Source organism: Carya illinoinensis, chromosome 6, assembly GCF_018687715.1.
Source record: "Carya illinoinensis cultivar Pawnee chromosome 6, C.illinoinensisPawnee_v1, whole genome shotgun sequence".
Classification (NCBI taxonomy): Eukaryota; Viridiplantae; Streptophyta; class Magnoliopsida; order Fagales; family Juglandaceae; genus Carya; species Carya illinoinensis.
In genome coordinates this window covers 4,773,989-4,787,702 of record NC_056757.1, presented here as the reverse complement: position 1 = coordinate 4,787,702, position 13,714 = coordinate 4,773,989, and the positions used below count along the sequence as shown (strand labels likewise).

Genomic DNA, 13,714 nt, shown 5'->3' with positions numbered 1-13,714 from the left:
GATTCCAATGTCATAATGTAATCTTTTTTAAAAGCCCAGTCTCCCTTCCAGATGCTCTGTTCCCTCTTATGGCCAATGCGATAACGGTTTACATATTATTATTATTATTATTATTATTATTATTATTATTATTATTGTTGTTGTTGTTGTTGTTGTTGTAGTAATGGTTTATATTTCTGTTATTATAAATAAAATAATAAAAAGAAAAAAGTAATGCTATTTTTCATCGGTTTTGTCATTTTTTGTCACATTTTAATTGATTTTATGTAGTAACCTCTTAATAAGTGTCATATTAACAAATAACATTCACAGAAGGAGAATGTTATTAAGCTCTTAACGAGTGCTATTTGGACTGGTTTGAATTTAGAGATGAGATGAGATGGTTTTAAATGAAAGATGAAAGTTGAATAAAATATTATTAGAGTATTATCTTTTAATATTATTATTGTTTTGAGATTTAAAAAAATTGAATTGTTTATTATATTTTATATAAAAATTTATAAAAATTGTAATAATGAGATCAAATGAAACGTTTTCCAAATCCAAATGGGGAGATAACGTGAAAAACCGAACAATCATACAATATCTTCCTTGCGCAACTTGTAGGAATTATGTAGCTCGTGTTCACAGAATCAATAACTGTAAAAGGCTCAGAACAACTACGAAATATTGAAGTACCTAAAGAGCCAGTTATACCACAGATTAATTATGTTGGAACTGAGACGTGTAGCTTGGCTTGCTTATCCATTTCATTTGCGTAAAGCTAATTTTACATGTAAAGAAACCGACTGGGAAAGCCTCGGAGCGTACTTCCTGCAGGATGATCATCTCGTGATCTCTTTTCTCAGTTATTATTGCCTTTTTCATTTTTTCTTTTTCCCATAATTTTCTCATTTCTTATGTCAAGTTCTCAACAAATGCCTGGATCGACGTTAGAGCAATTACAACATACATCATGATAATTAAGCAGCACCGAACTGTGAACAAAGAATTAAAAAAAAATATTCAGATTTGGAAATTAAAACCAAATACATTTACATGAATGTTTTCTTATGCCTCATCTTTCTCATCTCCCATTGAAGTTTTCTTAACAAAAAGTGGTAGGTTGAAGATAATGCTTAGGATGATGAATCTTTTGAAGCTGTAAAGTTTTCAGTGCTACCCCACCAGATCTCCTCTTCCAAAGATTTTCCACTTCTGGCTTTTGCTCCTTCTTGATAACCGGCAATGGAGGATCCAAATCTTCGATGCTGATAGGAACACATTTCTCTCCACCACGATTAGTCTTGAGCCCTCTTGCACTATTCATGGTCACTTGTCTCCTCCTTCCACAGCTAGCAGTGGTGGCCACGTTGGTGACAGTTGTGGTGGCAGCCATCATGTCGAGGTTTTTGTTGGAGAAGAGTTTCTTGAGTTTGGAGTACTTGACAGATAAATCGACGTTGTTGTTGTTGCTTTTAGCATTGTGGTTGGTGGTGAGGGTGAGTTTATGAGAGGTAGGGAAGCCACTCACTCTGTTGTTTCTCCTGACCTGGCCCAAGCAACCGATTTTCGGGGACAAAGTGTCGTCGGAGACAGACACCGAGTGGTCTTTCCATTTCGGTAGTGCCACATCTTTGACGGTCATTCTTGTACATAACATGGGCATGAATGTAGTTCTTGAATGGAGATGCAGGCTTTGGTACTGCTGGTGGTGGTGGAGACGATGGTATTCTTTGCCCATGTTTTGATGTTCCCTTTGTCTGTCTTCTTTGGTGTTTGGGAGAGACACAACTACAACAACTACAACTACAAATACAAATAGACTGGGTGTCTATGTTTCTCAAACTGATCTTCTTGGTTAATGAGAAGAAGGCATGGAATCTGTCCAAAGTTGCTTAGGTTAGGTGGTCCAAGCGCATGCAGAGAGAAACTGCACAAAGTGGAGTGTGATGAACGCAACAACGTTAGTGTTGCATGCCCTTTTTCTCTATCTGTCTACCTAGTTCTCCCGGGACTCCTTCCTCCCTTAAGTACCCCTTTAACCAAATGAATAAGACCAGGAAAGCATTAACTTTTGTTGGCACTAATTACTTATCAGTTGCAGAACTGTAAAGTGGACCCTTGTTTTGATGACTTTTGGAATGAGTAAATTTGGTTTTCTGAGAAAAACAAAAACAAAAATGGAAGAAAAGCAGGCTGTCAAGATTATTGATCAGCCGGGGGAGTTAGCCAAGTGGTTCAAGCAACTTTACACGCTACTTGGTTATACATCATCATAGGCTGACCCTCGGGTTGTCCCCTCGGAGCATAAATCAAGAAGATAGTGGAAGTGTGAAAAATACAAAAGAGAGGCATTATTATTTTCATAAGTATTTTGTATTCTTTCACACCATATACAAAATACCATCAGTACTATAATATTCATTTCGGGTACAGATAATTTAAGTGATGGCAGAAATATCCTTTCTCATAAATTCAATAAATGCGGTAATTATAAAGAGATCTCACAAAAATAAATATATAAAATGATATAGTTTTATATTACATATCAGGCAAACTTTATAATAAAAATAATTTTATAATCTAATATATCATATTAAGTCACATCAGTTTATAGATTTATTTTTATTTTTTATTTTTTATTTTTTGGGTTGATAAACGTACTGGGATCGGTTTCCATTTATTTTGAATTTTTATTTTTATTTTTTTCAGTAGTAATGGCAGAAAACCTAAATCCTTGACTATAAATAAGTAGAGTCAAATGGTCCGAAGTAGAGATATTGGACGATGGCAATTAATAGGAACACATATTGTTGGTGGAGTCAAGTTTGGGAAGGTGCATAACGTCCACGTAGTCATTATTATATAGGCATAATTTATATTGTAGTAAAGATCGGAATTAGGATACTGGGCAAGTGACAGCAACTTTGTCATTTTGAGTTACCTCATCATTCAACGGTCGGCCTCTCTTCGCACAATTTACCTTGCATTTATTTATTTGTAAAATGACTATTCAAAATAAAAGTAAAAGAGAAATGATAATTGTAATAGTAAGTATGCAAGAGCTGCACAATTACTTTAAATAAAAAGCGAAAATAAAAGAGGGACATTGTTCCATCCATATGTGCTCTCCTAGCTCTTGCAAAGACAAAGCAAACTGTGCTAGGTGATGTGCTATATTATTTTCTTCCTTAAGAGTGAAACTTAATAACCATCTTTGGATGCTTCTTAATTTCCTTTTTCCTGAAAGGCCGGTAGCTTGATTGACATAACTCCTAAGTATCCAAAATGGGGATCTTCGAAAAGCCCCCTCTCCCAGGCCAAATTTATCCAAAAAAAAACAAAATCCCTTTTCAAGTCTACCGCAAGCTGTACATACCATGCTAAGGACGACTCTTCACTCTGAATGGCATTAATAACCATTAAAGCATAACTACTTTCCGACAACCCAGCTCAGAGCACAACTATATACTCTACTGCCTTCGCATTGCGCGCGGTGCCAAACTTTTGTTCTCGACTGGTGGTCATTTATCTTTAACAAAAATTGTACTCTTCATTGATATGAATCATGATTAACATGAATGGCTAAAATGACTTGGAAAAGTAGTAATTGAGTAGGATCATTACCTATAAAGCCAAGTGACTTCAACCCAACATAAAATTCTTGCTCAAAGTTGAAATTCATCATTTAATATATATGTATGTATATGTATATATATATATATGTATATATATATATATGTATGTATATATATATATATATATATATATGCCTTGAGCTAAAACTCATCTATCAGAAATTGAGGGAAAAGAACAAAAGAATTGAGGAAAAATACATAAACCAGCCTTCTAGGTCTTACTTGAGTTTGAGACGAGAAAAATAGATTTATATGGCACCCTTTCGTCATTCTTATCATAATTAAAATGATGTAAGATTATCTATCAACTTAACTCTTGAAAATGTTGTTTGGTATGGATAGCATTTAGGTATTCTAACTCTTGGAAAAATGAGAGAGTTGAATACCTAAATGCAACATTTTCCCATCCCATTTTATTTGAATCTCTTACTTCTCCATCATCCTCCCATTTCAGTATTTGAACCACCCGCCTTGCCGTCAAGGGTCGGTCACCCATGCCTATGGTGTGGGCCACATGCTACAAACTTCAGATGGAGTCTCCACAGCAAACCCTCCTCCTATGCCTGACTTTAATACCATTAATGTGGATGGAGCCCACTTTTTTTAAATGCAGCTATAAATCATAGAAATCGTCTGATTTGACACTTGGTCAAAAGACCCAAAAAATCACGTTAGGCTACGATCACGTGCGTGTCTAGATGGGATACTTTGATATTTATATACGAGAATTGTGAAGGCAATAAATACATCACATAAAAATAAGAAAAATTATATGTGGAATCATTTTTGTGGATTCTTTTATGCACTTCAATAATATAATTGATTGTGTATTAAAAAAAAATTAATTCAGTCAATCATATCAATGAAGTGCGCAAAAAATATACAAAAGTGACTCATTTATTTTATAATAAAGACTCATTTATTCATTATTTTTGCAGCATATATTATATATAATTTTTTTTAATTTTATTTTTGTTAAATTATAAAAATTCTTCTATTTATTATACATACATCACATATTTGATAAAAATAAAATAAAATAAAAATATAAAATATGTTTAGTGTATAATATAAGTACGATGAGAAGAATTAAAAAAAAAAAATTATAAATTAACATATTTTTATATGATTCATTAGATCTTTACAATAAAAATAATTTTACAATTTAACATATTATATCAAATTTCATGAATTTTCGTGAAGCATTGTGGTCGATGTATAACGTCTAGGCCATGCATGTGAAAGCTTCTCTATGTACAAAATCTCAATAATACGACCACTCACCTTCCAACTTCAATATTCTTCATATTTGATATTTTCAGCAATTTGAATCTGGACACACCATATTATCAATATTCTTATTTTGTTGCTTTTACTTCCGTACTATTTTAAAATATAAATATATATGATGTTATAATTATTATCATACTAGTCTATATCGACTTCGACGTGCATCATTTGTGTGAATGTTTCTCACGATAAAACTTTTATAAAAAGCAAGGTTACAAACTGATGTACTCGATTCTAGATGTCTTATTGTAATTTCATTTATATTTGTAAAATATATAATATTTCATATCAAAGCATGTCGATCTATAAATTAACTCTAGTAAAATTTCTATGTAAATCAAAAATTTCTCCTTGACAAGAATGTTTTACATCTTCATGGAATGTAATGTAATGCATTGCCATAAAATTCTCCCCTTCCATTCCGGATCTTTCTGCGTATAGCCGTCACTCATTGCCAAAAAAAGTTATAAGCTTAAAAGAGAGCTTCTCATTCACCGCATGAAAAGGGAAAGAAAATGGCTCGGTGGCTGTCTTTTCTTTCCCTTTGTAATTCAACTTACTTTTACAAGAAACATGTTTTAAAAGAAACATCATTAAGAAGTCTCATCATTTTCCCCACCTTGAGCTGAAAATGCTTCATCCTGTGGCAACTTGGATTCAAGAATATCCTCTTGTAATAAAGGAACATTATATGAACCATCATCTTCCCTGGTATGCTCTTTTGAATCGTCATTTGGTTCTACACTACTAGTATCTCCAGGTTCTTTATCGGTGACAACTCTATGCTGCAGTTTCTGAGTTTGAGAATTGGGCAAAGGAGAAGGAGCAGCGCCCATCCCCTTGGAAAGACAAACATACTTGAAAACAAGTTGTTTGTAATTGTTCAGCAGGTCTTCTATATTGTCGACTGTAAGGTCACCAACATGAGCAAACAAATATGGATAATCCGAAAAGACTTGGCTAACCATATCCTCCTTCAAAAGCATAATTGCCCCTTTGTTCTCCAAATCGGAGAGGGATGGAATTTTTGTCACTGATAATGGATCTCGAGATGCGGAATCCCCATCATTAGAAACATTAAAAGACGAATGTTTAGGATCCATATGTTCTGCTGTAGACACGCCTGCTGCATTTCTATCACTTTTATCAGACTGGCCATCCCAATCAGCTGAGAGTCCAGAAAGAAGTGCTCGAGCAGATTCCATGTTCTTTTCAAACTCAATTTCATCCATCGAGAGCGTCTTTGCATCAATGTTGGAGATGAAAGACTCAGCAGAGAGCATGTTCGTAAAAAAATATGCTGATTCCGCAACTAATCGAGATTGATGCCTGTACCTTTGAATATACAACAAATTTGAGTGCAGTTGCGGAGGGTTTGCCTGCTTGATATCATTCGTGCAGTCATAAATATAACATTATAAGTGTCAAATTGCAAGGGACATTGAAGAGAGATATGAAGCATGGAAGCAAACAGTTTGCAAAGCATTATTGGTACTAAATCAGGCTTTGTAATCACAATAATTTGCATTACCTCCCATCCCATCTCCCCTTACAGGATAGGTGGAAGGGATGCTACCATTTCATTATATCCTAAGACATACTATATGTCTTCTAATGCGATCCTATCACCACAATAAATTTAGATTAAACAATTTATCCTTTGTTAATTTCAATTTTTAAAAACACGGCGGACATTATTTTAATAAAAAATACTTTTTATACCAAAAAATTCAAAAGGAAGATCTTAGAAGTTACACATTTATGATATATGCTGATTACTTAGTAAATTTAAAGGAGAAAGCAAACATCAACAACGTTTAAAAACTATATCCACAAAAATATATCACAAATTAACAATAATGGAACCAATATGACTTTGAATAACAAAACGTGCGCCATGTTGGCATGAACAGTAATAGCAGATTTATTTGTTTTTAAACTCTATGGTAATCGCAATGTTTTGTCTTTTAACATTTTATCCAATATTAGAAAATAGGGTTTTATTTTGAATGTAATTTGAGAGAGCATAGCAGCTTTTTAAGGAGATGGACACAAACGTATAGCATGCACATGGATATAATATACGGTTGTTTGACTTCTAATCCCCATGTCAAGTCCTACTTCTAAAACTTACCCTTTTCTGTTTCATGGGATGCTCCATTATCAATGATTAACGGGTGAAGCAATAACAGAGATAAGGGATCCAAAACAAAGATACTAATTTCATCATGAACACAATTAACTATATGGAACCATCAGATTTTTGTTTTCAACAATAGTAAGATATCAGCAATTAAATTATGTAATTATATAGTATATCTAAACTCACCTTTATGGTAACATAAATCAGGACAGGAAGAAATTCATCAGCTCCAGGGGGGTTCTCATTTGAAGAAATAGAAGCATTAAGCAGTAAGTTACCGATAACCTTGCAACAATTAAGTATACAAACAAGCTTGTCTCTAGGAGCCTTGTACATATTGATCTTCTGCAATTCTTTCTGTGCAAGCTGCCAACACCGAAATAGAGATGCAATTAAGACTATATAAAAAATATTAAGCAAACCCCCGCGCCCCCCCCCCCCCCCAACAAACACCACAACAAAACCCAACCCAAAAAAAACCCAGTTTAGCATTCTTCTAATTGAGCATGGAGGTTAACGGAAGTAGGAAAATCTTGTTAGCCTTTTGAGATTGTTGCATATCCCACATTTCAAAGGATGTTCTACATGCACTTTTGCTTAAACCATCTCCTAATGCCATTTATGGTAGTTACTTATCCAAGAAACATACAAGGTGGTATCTGTCAGTGTTAATGGATTCAATATATTCCTATTCATGACCTGAACAACATTCCTTGTTGATAAAATTCAGCTGATGTGGGACTTGACATATATCGGGACCTAGCTCTCATCAAACAGCCTGAAAATGACAGGATCAATATAAAGCTAGTGAGTTTGTTTAATTGGCACTAAGTGACACATGGTATGCCAACTGTGGAGTCAAGATAGAGAAGTATAATGATGGAAAACTTCAGATGGAATCATTACCCTTCTTCAGTACTGAAAAATATAGTGAAATCCACATACCTAGAGGTGTTTAGTGCAACATATACAGAAAAAGGTAGATAATATCAAATGAGTCACGCTTCACGGGTACTAATTTATCATCGGAGGATATTCCAAACTCTTCCAGTCACTTTATTAGATTTTTTCTTGCTAAAGAAAACCTTCTTTTGCTAAGCAAGCTCTACAAAGTTAAAAACCTTGGGCTTCAAATGACTGGAAATTGAAAGCCCCAAATAAAGTTTTGAACTTAAAATTTTGAATCCCATTTTAGTAATTTATATAATATCCATAACAGGCAATGGTAACAGAACACAAGATCTGGAATGCCCTTCATGAGAACTTTGGCTGAATATCCATTTAAAAAGAGAGATAATTATATTTGGGCAGAGCCAGCCAAAGGAAGGGCATTACCAAAAGTAGGATCTTTTTGTGTACTCCAGAATCTCCTACTCGAAGCCTCCACTCAATCATAATAACACCTCTCTTCCTCCCAAACAAAAAAAAATCAAGAAGAAACATAATCATTAAAAACCAAAAATCTAGTTTAGGTCAATCAAGCTACGGATTATGGGAGATGAAGTATGAAAATTATAGGCAGCAAAAACCTGAAGGAAATGATGACTGAAATAGACCTTTATTTAAAAGAAAAAAGAAAAAAAGAAAAAGAAAATGACCACCTCCAGTAGGGGAGGGGGGGCATCTTGGGCATGCCATCTTGTAAAAACTCTGTTAGACATGAACTTAATAAAAAAATTAAAAAAAAAAAAAAAAGAATAAACTCATGAAACTTTATAAATGAGAGATCTCTATATGTTATTTTTGTGCATGTGTAGGAGAACATATATAAGCTTTTTATATGTGCCATCTCTTTTGGCGTGCTAGAGTGAAACTTTGTATGAGGAAACAACTGTGGGAGTTCTCTTATGGCAGCTTGACAGTTAAAAAAGTCAGAACATAAGTTAAACTTGAGTATGTTGGGTTGGGTCCCACACTTAAAATGCATCCAAGACATTTTAAATTATGAAAAAAAACTAAAAAAATTCTTATGACCATCCAAAATATCCATTGCTTCTTAAAATGTAAACATGCTAATTAATGCCAATAGGTTAAATCAGATATATATATATATATATGTATGTATATACAGAGAGAGAGAGAGAGAGAGAGAGAGAGAGAGAGAGAGAGAGAGTCCCACTTACTAGCCATGATGTTTCATTTTGAAAGGTTGGTTTAATATCCAAATTTTCTGGTCGAATGAATTGTTGGATCAAAGCGGTCTTCTCAAAAAGTTGGTCATCAAGTTTAACGTCATTTGGATGTGAAGCAAATACACGAGGAAATAACTTTGTCATGACATACTTCTCTAGTCCCTGTATTTGAAAGGTGCAGTGGTAAAGAAATCACTATAGATAGAAGTATGTTCACAGCACAGATTACAAAGAGGAAAAAACAACTAAAATGGAAATTGAAATGAAAACAACCAATGTTTTAAATTCCGTTCTAGTGACCATTCCGGTTGAAGCACTGGAACATAATATTTTGGTACTGGTGCATTCCGGTGTATTGTTTCGGGATTAGTTATATATATATATATTTAAAGATATAACTGATATTTAATAAAATAAAGACATGTATATGTAAGTGTGTATCATGTATGTATTTGTGTGTGTGTGTATATCAATATATATATGGAAGAATTGGAGATTTATAAAATGAATATACGTTGAAAACATAAAAAAATGGTGATAAAAGATAATATTAAAAAAAATCACAAACTTGAGTTGAGACACACAGACACAAAGAAAAAAATAAAAGAACTGAGAAATTATTAAAAATAATGAGATTTAGAGAGAGAGAGAGAGAGAGAGAGAGAGAGAGAGAGAGAGAGAGAGAGAGAGAGAGAGAGAGAGAGAGAGAGAGAGAGGAACATATATAATGTTACAAAAAAATTAAATTATATCATTGACTTTTAGATTTTAAAATTACATAAATGCCATCTAGATTTGAAATTTACAAAAACGTCATCCAAATTCAATAACATTACAAATTTGCCATTAAAATGGTCTGGAATGGAGTGAATTGACTGGAATGAGCCGGAATTTAGAACAAAACAGAATGAGCAACCATCAAGAACTTCATAATAACAACCACCCAACAAAGAAGTGCAATTCAGTGTAAATGTCCAGTAACTCACTTCCCCAGCACTCTCCAGCTCCTCCTCTGAGCAACCAGACCAAAGTGGATGAACCCTGAAAGCTGCTTCCATATTGGCAAGGAACTCCTGTACTGCAGCACCATCCGTCTCTGGATCAGGAGCATTGTTTGAAAACGAGACGATAAAACTGCCATGTGGAAGACATCACATTCAAGACCTTGCACATGATTGCTTGTTATAAACTGTTATTACCATATGCACCTAAATATGCAGAAGGAAAGAACCTTTTGCTTAGGTGAAGAAATAAATAAACAAAGCATGGTAAATCTTATATGGAAAGGCTATCATTAGTTTTGAGTAATGATGAGGTACAATGCAGTCTCTCCCATTCCAAGTATCTCTCACGTATAATTGGCTGCACCCCTAATCACTGGATGGGGAATTCTATGAAGCTCCAGAGTTGAATTAATTATCCTTCGACTATAAACTTTTACTGAAGCATGTGCCCCAACTCGCATGCTCCATGCAAGAAGAGCACTGCTAGGGCCACTGAGGCCAGTCCCAACAAATTCTACCGACAAGTGCAAAATCTACTTTTTATTTTGTGTGTATTTTTTTTTTAAAGTATTTTTTTGAATCCCTTAAACATTTTAAAAAAAAAAAGACAAAAAATCACAATTCATTAAAAGACACTTCCTTAACCATTAAGTTAAAAAAAATAAAAACAAAAAAAACAAAAATCGGTAGAAAATGTCTGTGGCCATCCTCGTAATGTTTTCCATGCAAGAAAGGGAGTGTGAGTTTCATTCCACAAACCCGAAAATCTATAATTGAAGGGAAAGCTTGTGGCAAGTTTTGTTTACCACTCTCTCACAACAGCTTCACTTGTCTATTTTAATCATCTTGAATTGCAGGTTTGAAATGTAATTCCTCATACCGTTCCTAAACGGGTTGTGATACATCCTATATCAGCCAAAACCTGACGCAGTTTCCTCACACACACACACACCCGCCCACGACTAACTTCAGCTTCGATTCCAGTGAAAAATAAATTCGAGCAGTAGTTAAAACTATAGGCAATCAATCATAACGTAGTCGGAGTCGGAGAGAATCATAAACATCAAGTAATTGACTTTGAATTCAGTGAATTTTCCTTGTTCTTTTTTTTTTTAACTTTGAACCAGTGGTTAAAGACCAAGTCCTAGGTCTTTCATGCAAGGAACAGAATCATCGTAACTACTCTATAATCGGAACAAGATACTCTCAAAGTCCTATTCAAATTTGAAGGCTTCTGCTAGGAGAAACATATGAAGTGGTGGGAGTATTTAATAATGCCGGAAAAGTCCAGATGGGACTTCACCAGTCTATTTCAACGCCCTCAAATTTAGAGAGGAAATTTTTCTTATATTATCTACTGGAATCTTGGACAGAAGAAACAGCTTCCCAAAAACTTGCTAAAATTATTGGCTAAGCAAAGCCATCATAATTGCAAGAAGAACTTGGTAATAAATACATCACAGAATCAGGAAAAAATTAGAGGGTTTAAATTTGGAATTAATTTGGATCATAAATGCAGTACCTTTTGATAGATTTGACGAAATCTGCTGCGGAAGGTTGTCGCATACGCTCCAGAAAGTCGTGGAGACCCAGGAAAACGTCGGCGTTCTCCATCCACCCACGCACCCCCGTTTGATTGTGTCAAAACCTGAGCTTTCAATGAGAGATTACAGATTACTAGGCCAGTTTAACAAAGCAGAGTTACCGATTAAAAAACAAAGGAAAAAGAGTTCGCAAAAATGGAGTGGCTTGGTGCTTGGATAATTTAACAGTATCTGTCTTTTGTTCCTTTGTATAAATGAGAAGATTCACCCACAATTTTTTATTGAAAAATTCTTTTCATCGTCTTCGAACTACACATCACAAATTATTATTATTTTTTTTTCATATATAATTTTTTTATTTTTTTCTCTTGTCCAATATATAATATATAGATGATAAGTAGAATAACTTAATTACTTTAAAAAGAATAAAATTTTAAAATTTTAAAAAAATAAAAATAAATACAGTGTCTAGTATAATGATGAATAACAAAACTAGCTCTAAATAGATAAGCATCGTACCAGCCCTATCAAAATAAATAAATAAATAAATAAAACTTTTTTAAAGTAGAGTACTTTTTTTACAAAAACTTACATGAAATTTATCTATTTGAGACTTGTATAAATTATTTATCATCCACATATTCCTCCTTCAGTGGAGCCTGCAGCCTACGAGGGTCATCTAATCAAAACTTCTCACAATTTCTATCTCAATCATCATGTAAAATAAAATATTTTTTAATTTTAAATATTCAATTTTTCATTTAATTATTATCTCTCTTTTTTTAAGAGATTTAATTATTATCTAATGATTACAATTTTTACAAACTTTATAACAAAACATCAAAATGAATACAATTTCTTCAAATTTCAAAACAAAAATAATATTAAAAAACTATATTAAAATAATTTCTTAAGTTTATAATATGTTAATTCAAAAAAATTTTTTTTTTCTGTTTTCCTAAAATTCAATAAAACATCTTGACTCAAACCAATTCAGATCATTTTACTACTCTTCACATAATTAATGAAATACTCCAATGTCCAAAGAGAAACCCAAATATTATATGCACCAATTTAGATTCTATATATAGAAAGAATATAAATGAAATAACAATTAGAATGTAAACAAAAGCTAGCAAATGATTTTTTAATAATTTACCTGCAAACTTTTTGATGCCATGATGAAAGACTGTAATTAACTAGATTCATAGAGAGGGCTCTAATGATAATAATTTTTCTCCTACAAAATGTTGTGCTAATGAATATTCTTTAATGTTCATCTTCATTTTAAATCTTGTTAGTTTCAGTAGTGCACATTTTAAATTTTACATCAATACCATGTATCCTTCACAAGTACACATGCAACAAAAAATGGGTTGGAGGGTCCCAACATTTCTCTCTGGTTAAATAGAGATGCTCTAAAATACATGTAATTACTGACCACAACAAAATGGAATCAAGACTTATTTCATTACGACATCGTTTAGTTCATCTTTTTCTTCTATAAATAGGAATGTAATACCAGATTGATTCTTTGAACAATTTGGTATAATTGAGTTCTTTCTTGTAAGGAGGTTCTGGGTTCCACGAAAACCCTTGTCAAGAATCAATAAAAGTGGATTCTTGTTTCCATTGTCTTTGAGTGAGTAAGGCTTACTGGGTTAGTTCCTTGGGTTCGTGTGTTGTAATTGTTCTCTGATTTGGTACCTTACATTATCAAAACATAAGATGTTGATAGAGATTTTCACCACAAATTGTTGGTCATGATTTCCAATACGCAATATGAATGTTGCATTCAACTTACAATTTTCACTACAAAAGGTAACCATAATGAATCAGGTAACTTACTCCCGCTAATGAGGGCTACAACACCTTTAGAGCATCTCAATCCTTATAATTTAACTTAAAATCACATTTTCTCAAAATTTTTTCTGAATTTTATTCATCTTCTAAAAACCTCCCACATCTCATTCCCCATCCC

At 33.4% G+C, this 13,714-nt stretch overlaps 2 protein-coding genes across 4 annotated transcripts; both read right to left on the bottom strand.

The window, feature by feature from the left end:
* Positions 1–1,087: 1,087 nt before the first annotated feature.
* LOC122312568 lies at positions 1,088–1,627 on the bottom strand. Its single transcript, XM_043127210.1, has one exon. The coding sequence runs from the start codon at positions 1,625–1,627 to the stop codon at positions 1,088–1,090; it is 540 nt and encodes a 179-aa protein (XP_042983144.1).
* Positions 1,628–5,235: 3,608 nt separating this feature from the next.
* Positions 5,236–11,984, bottom strand: LOC122313921 (vacuolar protein sorting-associated protein 9A-like). 3 transcript variants are annotated; one of them, XM_043129230.1, is made up of 5 exons: positions 11,712–11,984; positions 10,172–10,393; positions 9,177–9,347; positions 7,240–7,428; positions 5,236–6,289 (listed from the first exon to the last, which is right to left on the bottom strand). In XM_043129230.1, exons 2-5 carry the CDS (start codon positions 10,241–10,243, stop codon positions 5,504–5,506), a joined length of 1,218 nt encoding a protein of 405 aa, XP_042985164.1. In that variant the 5' UTR covers positions 10,244–10,393; positions 11,712–11,984; the 3' UTR covers positions 5,236–5,503. The 3 variants fall into 3 exon arrangements, with proteins under 3 accessions (XP_042985164.1, XP_042985162.1, XP_042985163.1); XM_043129228.1 differs by having other exon boundaries at positions 10,172–10,319; positions 11,712–11,983; XM_043129229.1 differs by having other exon boundaries at positions 7,240–7,419; positions 10,172–10,319; positions 11,712–11,982.
* Between the last annotated feature and the right edge of the window lie 1,730 nt (positions 11,985–13,714).

What these genes read in the sequence shown, in the direction of transcription:
- LOC122312568 (XM_043127210.1), bottom strand. Translation starts at nt 1,627, where the DNA reads ATGACCGTCAAAGATGTGGCACTACCGAAATGGAAAGACCACTCGGTG.
- LOC122313921 (XM_043129228.1), bottom strand. Translation starts at nt 11,803, where the DNA reads ATGGAGAACGCCGACGTTTTCCTGGGTCTCCACGACTTTCTGGAGCGT. An exon ending in TTCGTCAAATCTATCAAAAG is followed by an intron (nt 10,320 to 11,711) that starts GTACTGCATTTA and finishes TCCACATGGCAG; the next exon opens with TTTTATCGTCTCGTTTTCAA. An exon ending in AGCTGGAGAGTGCTGGGGAA is followed by an intron (nt 9,348 to 10,171) that starts GTGAGTTACTGG and finishes TTTCAAATACAG; the next exon opens with GGACTAGAGAAGTATGTCAT.